The sequence below is a fragment of the Punica granatum genome, chromosome 4 (assembly GCF_007655135.1).
Source record: "Punica granatum isolate Tunisia-2019 chromosome 4, ASM765513v2, whole genome shotgun sequence".
NCBI lineage: Eukaryota > Viridiplantae > Streptophyta > Magnoliopsida > Myrtales > Lythraceae > Punica > Punica granatum.
The window spans coordinates 34,070,643-34,085,153 of record NC_045130.1 but is presented as its reverse complement, the minus strand read 5'-3'; the positions used below and the strand labels follow the sequence as shown (position 1 = coordinate 34,085,153).

At 38.4% G+C, this 14,511-nt stretch overlaps 1 protein-coding gene across 3 annotated transcripts; it reads right to left on the bottom strand.

Moving 5' to 3' along the window:
* Positions 1-470: 470 nt before the first annotated feature.
* On the bottom strand, positions 471-6,097 carry LOC116202375 (ankyrin repeat-containing protein At5g02620-like). Of its 3 annotated transcripts, none has more exons than XM_031533914.1 (8): positions 5,813-6,096; positions 5,554-5,683; positions 2,707-3,192; positions 2,441-2,587; positions 2,220-2,336; positions 1,874-1,921; positions 1,333-1,775; positions 471-1,242 (listed from the first exon to the last, which is right to left on the bottom strand). In XM_031533914.1, exons 2-8 carry the CDS (start codon positions 5,621-5,623, stop codon positions 637-639), a joined length of 1,917 nt encoding a protein of 638 aa, XP_031389774.1. In that variant the 5' UTR covers positions 5,624-5,683; positions 5,813-6,096; the 3' UTR covers positions 471-636. The 3 variants fall into 3 exon arrangements, with proteins under 3 accessions (XP_031389774.1, XP_031389773.1, XP_031389775.1); XM_031533913.1 differs by having other exon boundaries at positions 5,554-5,700; positions 5,813-6,095; XM_031533915.1 differs by lacking the exon at positions 2,441-2,587 and having other exon boundaries at positions 5,554-5,700; positions 5,813-6,097.
* Positions 6,098-14,511: the final 8,414 nt, after the last annotated feature.

The window sequence follows — 14,511 nt, the reverse complement described above, 5'->3', positions numbered from 1 at the left end:
ATGTAAAAAAGAGAAAAACAGAGCTTCTGACAGTTTATATGATCAATAGTGAGTAATTATGATCATTAGCCGACAATAATATTACTATGTAAATCTTTGTATTTTCAGTTTGGATGGGTTCTGTTCGTAATTTTTTCCTTTAACAGGTAACTCTTTATCTCGCACAGTTGCATCAACACAACAAAAATTGAAAGACCACAACCGAGGAATTTGCTGATTGGATTTCGTTTTGATCTTCTTATTTAGCTTTGGGTTTGGAGTTCCACTGAATAGGGTATGCATCAAAACAAACATCAGCCGCTTCCTGCTTTCGCTATCCGTTCTATGTCATTCCATGAAGTGAGATCCTTCGGTCCACGATGGGAAATAGGGTACGGGATGGGGGACATCACAAGAAACAGGGCAGCTAGCAATACATGGTAAATGAATATCTACTTAATGAGCTAAAGCTTTTCCACCCCAGCGCAATATATTGGATACACGTATGGCTTGCATAGTCCAATTTCACCCCACATATATCCAAATCATACAATCAACTTATTCGAGTAATACAATGACAATTCTCCAAACCACAGCCTTGAAATAGAGAGACACACATATTGCTCACATGCAAAACACCAGTATCCCTCAATATGACTACCAAATTTTCTTAGGGTGAAAAATGCGAGGAAAATATGTTGACTGCACCATGAAGATGAGCAGTGGAAGTTGCAACATTGCAAATAGAGCAACAGGGATGGCAGTGAGTGCTGTGATCGGGAACAAAATCCACTTGAACCTCTCACTTACGACCATATATAATGTTGCTCCGAATGCCACCATCATGGTTGCCAGGGCAAGGAACAAGGACGTGAATCCTAATATCAACCTCTTCGGGAGCGCTCGAAGGAAATCTTCTTCTGCGAACCGCGCCGTCAGGATAGACAAGAACATTAAGATGGAAGTTGTAGAGGAAAAGAGAGCTAGAGCATCGGACACAGCAAACAACATGAAGACTCGCTCGTTTAAAAACAGTGGAATGCCTTTGCCGTCAACATTTCCACCAGGAACTGTGAAAGCTGCTGCAAAAACGACGGTAGCTATGAGAGTGGATACCACCATGCAGGAGCTTGAGGTGTCCTTCATCCATTTCTCCGCATCTCTGAGTAACCTCCGATGTTTCCTTGTAAACAGTTCTCCAACTATTCGGCCTCCTTTATCCTTATGTTCTCTAACTTGGGGATGAACAAACTCTTCCACAGCCTGGAGAGGCATGCAAATCCGTAAAGCTTATAATGTCCGAGCAGAAAAATGCAATTCCAAGGCAAAACTGGTAAGAAGCATGCATCGCACCTTAAACCATTGCAACTCTCTTTGCATTTGTAGTGCAGGACAAGATACAGATGAAAGTTCAGGGTAAGGTGACAGTTTTGCGGCAGATCGCAAAATTTTCGGACCGCATCCGTCCTTTTCGTTGGATAAAGCTTTGGTAAATGCGCTCTGTTCAAGCATCAGATTAAGCACCTTTTCTTGTCGTAGGGCTACCGCCGACTGAAGAGTGGCTGCAAATGTTGACTTGACCCAAATCAAATAGGGAAAATTCTCAAGGCAAATGGATATTATTTCAACTATGCCTGACATCGCCGCACGACGTAGAATATTTTGACTTGCAAAGAACTGATTTATCTCCCTCGGAGTCAGACGATCGGCAATTACTTTGCATGTAACTTCCACAAGCTTTTGGGTGCATTTGTGTTTGTACTTTTCATCTTTGATGCACTTGATCGCACCAAATGCTGCAATTTAGATTAAGTTAATTCATGATTAAATAAGTGAAAATAATAAGACCAAAATAATTACAATACCAATCTGACTACTATATCGTATATTGTACCAAAATAATCCTGAGCTTTCCCAGCAGTTTTGATGCTCCACTGTCGAACTGCAGTCAGAAGCAGACAAAAGAAGGCAATTAAGCGTAAGAGATCTAGGTATCGCTTTATGATCAGCTCGAACTTCTGCAATAGATATGGGGTCAACTACTTATAGGCTTAGTGGAAATTTAATGCGGTGTTAAAGCTCCTACTCGTCTCATGTTTAGCCCGAGTGTGGAACTTGTGGTCAACTTAGTCCGAATGCGGAAGAAAAAATCCACCTCATAATCAATTATCGAGTATGGAAGTGGAAGACTTGGGTACCACTAGCTTTCAGCTTGAATATATGGAATTTGGCTTACAAACCTCGAGTCCAATAGGTTGTTGAAGTTGGTGGTATTTGGGGGTTCACCTGAGGGGCTTCCACATCATTGCTAAGTAGGCAACGTGGTGTATGGTCGTGCTCCACTTCCACCGGAAGAACTTTAATAAAATGAAAAACATATTTTAAAAAAAAAGATTCAAATAAATAAATAAAAATTAGAGGCACTATATATATATATATATATATATAATTCTAGATGTACGGTGGTATATGCATCGCTGCCAGAAGTTAAGCTTGCATCCGCTTTTGAAATCAGAATGCTTGTCTGTCAAAGCTTCTAGCATTCCCAGTCCGAGTTCATTTGTCAAGGCTAAGTCTGGATATATCTTCGATAAGCGAATGCATATATCTGGTGAAACAACGGACTAATAAGTTGAAAGAAATGAAACTTTTTCACAATAATTAATTAGGAGCAAATATGTTAAGTTTAGAGAATGAATTAGTGAATAAATATATGCATGCATTTACCGTAGGAACCTGACCACACCAGAGCCTGAATTAGTGAACCGGCCTTAGGACCGGTAAAGGGACAACCAGGATGATCGTCAGTAGTTTTCAAGGTAAGGTACTGCGTTACTTCTTTGCGGTTGAAAATGGCTGCGGTATGGAGGGCTGTAAATCCCTCAGCGTTGATGATTTGGGTCAACGTCCTGTGTCTATCGATCAGAGTCTTTACGACATCCAAACTTCCATACATTGCAGCAAAGTGGAGGGCTGTCTGGCCGTTAGAATCTGTCATTTCCAGATCTTCTGGGGACAAGCGTTGTACTAGCTTCTTTATGAACTGCGTCCGTCCCATTGAAATTGCCAGAAGCAATGCAGTCTCTGGTCCTAGAGAAATTCTGGCCGTTTTTGCATCGGGGTCGCTCTTGAAAGTCCCCTCAGCCGTCTCCCAATCTCCTGCTAGAGCTGCCTTATACAGGTCTTGGTAGCGCCGGAGATCATCTCCATTGTCTTTTAATTTGCACATTTTTATAAAAAGTTAATAAGAGGTCCTTAATTAATTAATTAATTAATTGCTTTCTTTCTTTTGTAATCCAAATCATATATGATCATCTTAACAATATCTATATGCATGCATTTATAGAGAAGAGAAATGACTACGCACATTAGAATTAGAATGCGCGAGCTTTCATATTTCTATAATTTACTTAATGTTTTTTTTGTAATATATTTCACAGAAATAATGAATTGATGACTTGTGATAAATTCATTTGATTGATCGAGAAACCGAGGTTTCCGATGCCCTTTTATGGGTTTCCCGTCTAATAATCTATTTTAATGGCGTCCGTCATACATAATCCGTTGGCATATCAATAACTAGAATTTGTTTTTCAATAGGGAGTAATACTCTTGACAAACAATAAAGGAGCACAAGGAGGGCAACTGCATCTATGGGTCTACTTGTATTAAATTCCAATAGATTTATAAGTGATTAGGTCAATCTCCAATTTTAAAAAATTAAGCCGATAAGTTGTAGTATCCAATTTCTCTTTATAAACCTATTAGATTCATTGATAGAAGGGAAAAAAAAAAGAGAGAGAGATATTCTTCCTAACTTTTCTACGTGTAATTTCTAAACAAAAAAAAAGCAATTTTAATCATAAACCTTATATCACTTTTTCATTTTTATCCTAAACCTATCTTTTTGTTCGACTTTGTCCTCGTTGTTACGTATATTGTTCTTGTTGGTCCTTCCGTCTACTTTTCCATCCAAAAAATAAATTTCCACCGAAATAATTTTATTAAAAAATTAGAAGAAGCTCAAAAGAATGCTGTGAACAAGAGGAACAAAGAGGGGATTGAATAGGGGTTGGTGACCGACCGAAGCCTCATCAGCGACCACCCTTCCCCATCTGGGGTCACCAGCGACCTCCAAGGGGGAAGGGTAGCCATCGGCAAGGCCCTCTCAAAAAATATTCAAGGGTTCCCAGTTCCGACTTGGAACCCTCAAATCCGCAAGGAGGTGGCCTCATTGGCAACCACCCCTCCCCCTCTTGCTTACCCTCTCCGATCTTCTTCTTCATTGTTTTTTCTTTCTTTTATTAGTTTTCACTTTTTTTATAATAAAATTATTTCTTGAAAATATATTTTGGATGGAAAAGTAGACGGAAGGACCAACGGGAACATAATAAGTAACGTGGCGGACGGAGTTGAACAAAAAATGATAGTTTTAGTACGAAAGTGAAAACGTGACATAAGGTTAAGGACCAAAACGACATTATTTCATTTCTAAACTTTCAACATCCACTCTCGAGTGATAACATGTGGCCCATTACGCGTTGTATGCCCCTAAACACCCATGCGCAATAACTAATCGTGAGCCCGACCTGCTCTTTGGTACTCGGGTGAGGGTGAACAAACTAAAATATCCACGATCCACACTCGAGCTTAACTATAATGAGACACACTTTTTGTTGTCTTGAAATTGGATCAGGCTACACTCGAGCCTGACTAACGTGAAACGCACTTTTGACTTCCTCGAAATTAAATCTGGCGTGGTGTAAACCCACACGTATCTACAAAAGCATAACATGTTCTGATATCATGTTAAATTCCACTGAGTTCATAAGTGATTGGGCCATTTCCAACCCAAAAATTCGAGCTAATAGATTGTGGTATCCAATCTATCTTATAAACCCATCATACTCTTCTCTAATTTTTCCACCTGGGACTTTTAAGGGCGGTTTGTTTTCACAATTAAAATCACTTTGATTTTAACTTTAAATTTAACTTAACACACTACACAACAAAAATACACATTTCCCAAGTTAAAATTTTTAACTTTAACTCGACACACTACACAATAAAAATACACATTTCCCAAATCAAATTTATAATCTCAACTCATTTATCATTTTCCACAATCAAAATTAAAGTTACTTTAACTCTCAATCGAAACCCACCGTTAAGCTCTCAACATCAATTTGAATCTATTTATTTTTTCAATTATAAGGGAAATCTATGCAAGGACGAAGGTAATAAGGGGAGGGGGCAAAATTACGTTGACATGGTTTTATATAACGCCCTTGCTGGACAAAATTTCTAGCTCCATCCTTGGACTTATGAACCTATTATAAAAATCCTAAGAGTTAATAAAGGGATACGAGTACAAGAATCAAACCAGTAAGCTTTTGATTTACCGGGCAAACATATGCCCTACTGTGCTAGATGCTCTTTCTCGAGTATGTCTATTTGTCTCTCACACTATTTTCTTCAGAGTGTTTACAGAAAGAGATAACCATGTTGATCTTTCCCAAAATAAAGGACAAACATGTATGTTCATATAACCGAGGCATGCTTTCCTTCACTTACCAGGATATGAGGGAGGAGAGTGATCTGAGTCTCTGCCGGAATAAGCTTTCCTCAGTCGATGTGCGACCATCGGATTGGGCTGAACGTAGCACGCCTCTTTTCACTAAGGCAACAACTAGACTTTCACTTCCTGCAGTTCAAATCGACCTGATTGTGTTAACAGCTGTGTTAGTTCTACATTAGAACATATGAAACGCTCATTTGTGTGCTCTTAATTTGAGAAATATAAGTAAAATGGATGCAAATAAAGAAAACATACTCCGACTTGGAAAGCCGCTTGCTTACTGGAGTCTGACAACCATCGGCAAGTCAAAATGACAACAACGGCGAGGGAATTGATCCGCGGTGGAACCTCTTTGTTTGGCTATTATCGAATTAGTAGAGAGTTGGAAGTTTTACAGTAGAGAAGCACCAATGCCTGGGCCGATCCTTACGGTAATTGTACATTAAATTTCACATTGTAAGGAGATGTCCTTGGAAACTTGATTGATCATTTAATAGATAGGACAAGATACAGATGAAAGTTCAGGGTAAGGTACAGCAGATTGCAAAATTTTCTGACCAAGTTAGTCCTTTGTGTTGGATAAAGTTTTGGTAATTGCGTTCTTTTCAAGCGTTGTTCTAGCATCTTTATGAATTGGGTCCATCCCATTGAAATTGCCAGATGCGACGTAGTCTCTGGTCCTACAGAAATTAATGCCATTTTTGCATCGGGGTCGCTCTTGAAAGTCCTCTCAGCCGTCTCCCAATCTCCTGCTAGAGCTGCCTTATAGAAGTGCCTTGGTAGTGCCGGAGATCATCTCCATTGTTTTTTTATTTGCACATTTTTATGAGAAGTTAATGAGAGGTCCTTAATTAATTAATTGCTCGCTTTCTTTTGCAACCCAAATCATATATAATCATCTTAACAATATCTATGTGCATGCATTTATAGAGAAGAAATATGACTACGTACATTAGAATTAAAATACGCGAGCTTTCATATTTATATATTTTACTTAACATTTTTTGTAATATATTTTACATAAATAATGAATTGGTGACTAGTAATAAGTTCATTCGATTGATCGAGAAAACCAAGGTTTTCGATGCCCTTTTATGGGTTTCCAGTCTAATAATTTGTTTTAATGGCGTCCGTCATACAAAATTCGTTGGTACATCGATAACTAGAATTTGTTTTTCAGTAGGGAGCATTCTTCTTGACAAACAATAAAGGAGCACAAGTAGGACAATTGAATCTATGGGTCTATTCATGTTAAATTCCACTAGACTTATAAGTGATTGGGTCATTCTCCAATTCAAAAAAATTGAGCCTACAAGTTGTGTTATCAAATCTTTCTTTATAAACCCATTAGATTTATTCACATGAAAAAAAAATATATTCTTCTTAACTTTTCTGGGTTTTCTAAATAGAAAAAAGCCATTTTTAATCATGATCCTTATATCACTTTTTCATTTTTATCCTAAACCTATTTTTTTGTTCAACTTTCTCCTCGACGTTACGTATTTTGTTCTTGTTGGTCCTTCCCTCTACTTTTCCATCCAAAAAATAAATTTTCGCCCAAATAATTTTATCAAAAAATTAGAAAAAGCTCAAAAAAAAAGTTAAGAAGAAGAGGAACGAAGAGGGGAATGGAGAGGGGGAGGTGGCTGACGAAGCCTCGTCGGCGACCACCCCTCCCCATTCGAGGTCGTCGACAGTCTCCAAAGTCGCCGGCGACCTCGTAGAAGGAGGGGTGGTTGCCAACAAGGTGCCCTCACAACATATTTGAGGGGTCCCAGTTTCTACTGGGGAACCCTGGAGGGGGGCCTCGCCGGCAGCCACCCATCCCCCAAGATTCGAGGGTTCCCAGTTGCCCCCTCCCTGTCTTCCTTACCCTCTCCGATCTTCTTCTTCATTATTTTCTCTTTTTTTTTCTTTTATTAGTTTTCACTAATTTTTTATAATAAAATTATTTCTTGAAAATATATTTTGGATGGAAAAGTAGACGGAAGGACCAACGGGAATGCAATAAGTAACGTGGCGGACGGAGTTGAACAAAAAAACATAGTTTCAGGATGAAAGTGAAAAACCGACATAAGATTGAGGACTGAAAATGACATTATCCCATTTCTAAACTTCCAAAACCCACCCTCAAGTGGTAACATGTGGTCCATTACGCATCGCGTGCCCCTAAACACCCATACTCAATAATTGACTATGAGCCCGACATGCTCTTCCGTACTTGGGTGAGGGTAGACAAACTAAACTACCCACGATCCACACTTGGACTTTAACTATAACGAGACACACTTTTTATTGCCTCAAAATTGGACCGGGCTACACTCGAGCCTGACTAACGAGAGAAGCACTTTTGGCTTCCTCTAAACTAGACCTAGTGTGGTGTAAGCCCTCATGAGTGCACGAAAGCATAACCTGCTATGGTGTCATGTTAAATTCCACTGAGCTCATAAGTGATTGAGTCATCTCTAATATAAAAATTCGAACTAATAGGTTATTATATTCAATCTATCTTATAAACTTATTAGATTCTTCTTTAACTTTTTCACATGGGATTTCTAAGCTCTCAACGTCAATTTGAATTTATTTTATTTATTTAGTTGTAAGGGAGACTTTATGCAAGGATGGAGGCAGTAAGAGGGGAGGGGGCCAAATTTCGTTGACATGTTTTTGTATAATGCCCTTGCTGAACAAAATTTCTTGCTCCGTCTCTAGACCTAAGGACCTATTATGGAAATCTTAAGAATTAATAAAGGGGTATGAGTACAAGAATCAAACTGGTAATCTCTTGATTTACCAGGCGAACACGTGCGCTATTGCGCTATACACTCTTTTTCGAATATGTCTATTTTTCTCTCACACTAATTTCTTCAGAGTGTTTACAGAAAGAACCATGTTGAATCTTTCCCAAAATAAAGGACAAACATGTACGTTCTTATAACCAAGGCATGCTTTCCTTCACTTACCGGGATATGATGAGGGAGGAAAGTGATCCAGGACGCTGTTGGGATCGGCATCCGTGCCAGCTGGATTTGTAATTATCTTTCAACGTATGCCCATCGGATTGGGCTGAACGTCTCACGCCTTTTTTCACTACGGCAACAACTAGACTTTCACATCCTGCAATTTAATCGACTTGAGTGCGTTAACAGCCCTCTTAGTTCTACATCAGAACATAAGAAACTCTCGTTTGTGTGCTCTTAATTTGAAAAATATAAGTAAAATGGATGCAAATAAAGAAAATATATCTCGACACAGAGAGCTGCTCGCTTACCAGAGTTTGATAACCATCGGCAAGTCAAAATGACAACGAGGCAAGGGAATTGATCCGCGGTGGAACCTCTTTGTTTGGCTGTTATCGAATTAGTGGAGAGTTGGAAGTTTTATAATACAGAAGCACAAATGCCTGGGCTGATATTGAAGAAAGAATATTCCATTGAGAAGCAAATTATGAAGCCATTCATCTCATTTTTACTTTTGCTTTTGATTTTTGCTTCTTTTTTCGGGTCATATGATTCTCCTATTGCTTTTCAAAATTCTCCCTCTGGTTTTTGCTGAACGACCTAGCTGGCCGCAATTACGAGAGTTCGATCCCTGGATATGTAGTCCAGCACTGGGAGTACAACGTCCAGCACTTTTTGATATTGTAACAGGTAAATTCTTTTATAAGTTGCCCGTCGGAGCTTGTTAGCCGAGAGACAATGGGCATTAATCCCCTGCTAAACTGGAAAGAAGTACCCAGGTTTAATTACGGGACATTGACAATGCCTATGGTTCGTGACATTATCTTTTCTTGTGTTCACCGCCTTGGTACAAACTGCTTTAACATATATAGGATGCATTTCAAGAATCCAGCCGAGGTACTTGTATGCTGCGTTTGGCCGCCAAGATAGGATTTTTCTAATCCAATCGTTTATGTCAGTCGTGTCTATGCATACTGAGTATAGTGAATCCTTCTCTTAATAGGTCTAGATCATCTGGTTAACCAACTGACTGGGGGAGGAGAACAATGGTAAAACAATATTTTTCATAAAAATAAAATGATGCTTTTCCAGGTAAACTATTTTATTGAACACTAGTTCGAGCGCTTTCAATTTGAAAAATATAAGTAAAAGGGATGCATATAAAGAAAATATACTCCGACCCGGGCTCGCTTAACCGAGTCTGAAAATATTGGGAAGTCGAAATGACAACAGACGCATGGCAACTGATCCACGATGGAACCTCTCTGTATTGCTATTATTAAATTAGCAGAAAGAAGTTTTATACAGAAGCACCACTGCCTGGGCTGATATTGAAGAAAGAATATTATGCTGACAATCAAAGTATGAAATCATTCATCTCATTTTACTTTTGCTTATGATTTTTGCCTTTCCTTTGTCTCCTTTTTCTTTTTTAAGGGTAATCTCTCCTTTCAATTTGAAAACATATAGCGCACGTGAACGAGAAGTACAAGAACATAAGAGAAATGGAGATTAAGCAAACGAGTGTTCTGAATGTTCCATGCTCATATTGGGTGCTCAAAACAGAGATTTACTCACAAAATTCCATCTTCTATTTTTTTTATTTTTTCGATTATAAGAGAGAATTACGGTTTTAAATTTTAATATAATTAAATAATCTTAATAGCTAATAAAATGGCACGAGTAATCTCATAACGAGTATCAAACCTTAAACCTTTTGGTTAACAAACGAAAACGTTTGCGACGGTACTATATATATATACGCCCTCTTTTAACTTCTATTTTCTTATAAAATATGAACAAAGTGACCGCATACATTTTTAAGGGTTCAAACGCTGAAGGGATGTGGAGAAGAAAACATAGTAACAGTAATCAGGAGAGATTCTTTTCGGAGAGTTAGGGGCAAATTCGAAAGAAAATAGAATATTACATGGAGAGAAGCAAAATTCAAAATATGGCAAGTTGTTATCTTTGGGTTATTAGAAGGATATTTAGGCCAAATTGTTAGGAGGATTTAGATTTTCTCTTATATTAAAAAGATACCGATTCCGTTGGGCTTTTGGAGGGTACATATTGAAAAAATGAAAAAGATTCTGATTTAACAAAATCTCGATGATAGGAGCTTTCACTATTCCTTTTAAATGTATATTTTTAATATGCACCATTTGGTATTTATAATATCAAAAAGTCCCAACTAACTAATGTTCGAGACAAATCGGCTTACTAATGTATAAATCTCATTAGATCGTAGATTTTCTCTATTTATAAGACCAACTCATTGGTACCTGTTAAATGTATTTCCCTTCTTCCATCTGACAAAAACTTACAGAATGGACAAAGATTCCAATACAATGATGATTGTTGAATGGACAAAGATTCCAAAACGAAACGACCCAAGTCGATCAGCTGATCGTGTGTTGTTAATGTGGAAAATAATGATGATCGTTGAGATTAAGGAGGCAGATCGGGTCCAGGATATGGTTCAAGGATTTAAAGGTTATGCTTCGGGATGTCAATTTGCTCCCATGGCATGAGGTTCAGGGCAAAAGAAAGATGTGTCGGTTGCTTGGAAGAGATTGCTTGGGATGGGATGACATGACAAGGACAAAGAGTGCGCTCTCGGAAGGGTGAAATTAAAAAAGGATTTAACTTCCCCACGGGCGCTCCTTAAAAGGAAGTGTTTGCTGAGGCCAATCGAAACATGTCACATCGCAGATTATCAATGACGAAATAATAAGAAACTTATTAAATAATAAGAAATTTATTATTTATCAAGAAACTTATTAATAATAAAACACTTGCTAATAAAAATAAATTTATTATTTTATGAGAAACTCATTATTTTAGATTTAACAAGACTATTATTAAATAACAAGTTGTCTTGCTGAATAACAAGAAACTTTTTTTTTTTCAACCTTCGTAAAATCCACCTTTTAAGGAGCCTTCGTGACCTAGCAACACCCATTAAAAAAAGGGGAGAAGGAGGGGGAAGAAAGTACTAAGGGCATGTTTGGTTGACTGGAAATGCCAATTCATCCCGGATCTATTCTGCAAGGAATAACATTTCCCGTGTTTGTTTGCATCCAGAATGGGAATGACAATCCAAATAGGGCCTCTCATCCTCCATAAAGAGGGAATAGTTATGCCTCACTCTTCCCTCCATAACAATTCTCATTGAGAATAGATCACAATCACCATCTTGTCCCTTAGCCACTCCGCCGCTATCGCTGTCGCTCCGCCCTTCCATCACCGTTGTCGTTGCTGCCTCCCTAATAGGAGGTCAGATCTCTATCGCCATCACCACCGAACTCCTCCATTCGAATCGACCCAGGAGGTCGAATCTAGGGCGGCTCTTAACCTCTTGAGCCACGCATGAGGTCGACCTTGACCCCACGACCCCCTTTGTGAGTTCACTAACCCATGCCGAGGGTCACGTGCCTAGGTCTCTACGAACCTAGGCTCGGGAGGCCTGGGTTCATCGAGACCTGGGCTCACGACCCTCAGCCTGAGTTCTTGAGCCCAATGCGAGCCATTATTGTTCATATTTTTCACGTTGAAGGAGATAAACAGTGAATTTTCCTTTTTAAAAAAAATTCTATTTAATATATTATCTTAATATTTTAAAGAGGGCTATTTATGTCTTTTTTCTGGTTTTTCGTGTATTCTCAATTTTCGCCATTTTTCTATTCCGTCCAACTAAATAAAATAAAATTGTCAAAATTTTAATTCTATTTCTTGTCCATTCCAATCCCTTCCATTTTATTTTGTATCAATTACAGTCCAGCGAACCTAATTTAGCATAAAGGATGAAACTGAAAGTCTATCATGACATAAAACGTCCATAGATTGCTATCCTTTTTTGAACTTTTGCAAAGCTAACAAACAGTGAATAAATGGGACCGACATACCCATCATATGGTACACTCATGCTTTGTCACGTCTTGCGCAGCAAAAACCAAGACGACATATTCAGATTTGAAGGAGGCATTTGGATTTTCAATATTATTAAATATGGTCGAATTATATATTTCTGGGAAGGTAACAGTCTAAGTTTACAACGGAGCAAACCAAATGAGAATCTAAGAGAAGTTATGACCAATTTACTCCATCATGCGCAATGGAAACCAAGAAGACGAATTCGGACCTAAAGAAAGAATTTGGATTTTTAATCCAATTAAATATGGTCGAATTATACATTACTGGGAAGCTTTAGAAGTCTAGTTTCTAACACAACAAACTAGATGAGAATTGGTATTTTTTAAAAGAAGTTGTGGTCAATTTCCTCTGGCCCGCGAAATGGAAATGAAGAAGATAGATTCGGAATTGAATAAGGCATTTGGATTCCCAATATCATTAAATATGGTCGAACTATATATCTTTGAGAAGCTCTAGAACTAGGACCAGCTGTATTTGACATGACACGATAACACGATATGGTTAAGGCTAAATGTGTTTTGTTGTCACATGGTCAAACCCGTTTAGACATGATAAATAAACGTGTTTAAACGGGTTCAACTCCTGTAACCGGTTTAGACACTGTTAAACCAATTTATATTATGTGCTATCATGTTAATAAATTTGTTTCACATATTTCATCAATTTACAGAATAAAGTACACTAAGATCATTTAAATTCGTTTAACTAAATCACTCGTTTATGGTGTTTTTATCATGTTAATCGTGTAGTAACGTGTAATTCAACTTAATAGTGTCATATCATGTAGGTATAACATGTATCTAAAGGTAATAGTATCATATCGTGTAGGTACGTATACATACACATTTAGACGCGCTTAGTTAAACGGGATAAACGTGTCGTATCCGTGTCAACTCGTAATTAAACTTATCGTGTTCGTGTTTGAAAATCGTGACACCTTTATTAAACGTGTCGTGTTCGGATTTAAAACTTTTTGAAATGAACGTGTTTAGACACGACCTGTTTAAATACGACACGACACATATTGTCACCTCTACCTGGAAGTCTAGTTTCTAACACAATAAATCGAATTGAGAAAAAAATTTATTATGTTTGCTATATTTGTCATGTGAAAATCAAGTGTTATTTTAGTGTCGGGTTGTTTCGAGAATTAGATTTGACGGATAGAATAAATAAAACTAAAGTAAGGATCATTACCACGCCAACGTGTCTTGATTCAAGCGGTTTGACGTTTGTTCTCCTTGAGCAAAATCTCGAGGCTAGAAGAGCTTTACTTTTTAGTGGACCGATCCGGCTCGACTAAATTAGTTGGCACCCAATTAAGCTTCCAGATACCATGTTCACACCGAAAAAAAAAAATTGTCTTGGCCTTACGTACAGGCAAGACCTAAACTTGCGTGCTTTTGCTCCGGTCCCTTCCCGGCCCCTTCTTCGTGTACTCAGCCAGTTAGTATACGGTGATGGCTTCTCATCCTTGCAAAAGTAACGTTCATGACATGCACACTTCCCGTGAAAGGCTCATTGATACAGTCCCATACGTATCAAAATACCGGGTCCTTATTGGCACATACTTTGAGAAAAATCCCAGTTTAGGCACTAAGCTTTGCAGGCATCCAGTATCTAGACAGATTATGCAGCGTCGAAAGACTCATCAAACTCAAATTCTTCGTTCCACTCCTCATCTGATGCCCGAGCAGTAGCATGAGGCTGAGAGAGGGAGTCAAATGGATACACAAAACCTTGAGCCGCTAAACCCATAAATCCTTCTCAGAGCTGAAGCAGGGGGGGAAATCATCGAGGCCCAATGCTATTCCCGCCGTTTATTGGTGTATGAAGGCCCGGCCATGGTAGCCAATGAGACCCCGAGCAATCAATAGCTATAATTGCTCGGTTTAAAGTTTAGAGAGTATCTCATCGACCCAGTACTGGGGAAAATCATCACATGCAAGAGACACTTTAGCTGGTCATCAGACATCAATCATCAAAGATCGAGCCAAAAAAAAAAAAACAGAGAGAGAGAGAGAGAAGAAAAGACATAAATCATCAAAGTTAAAAAGA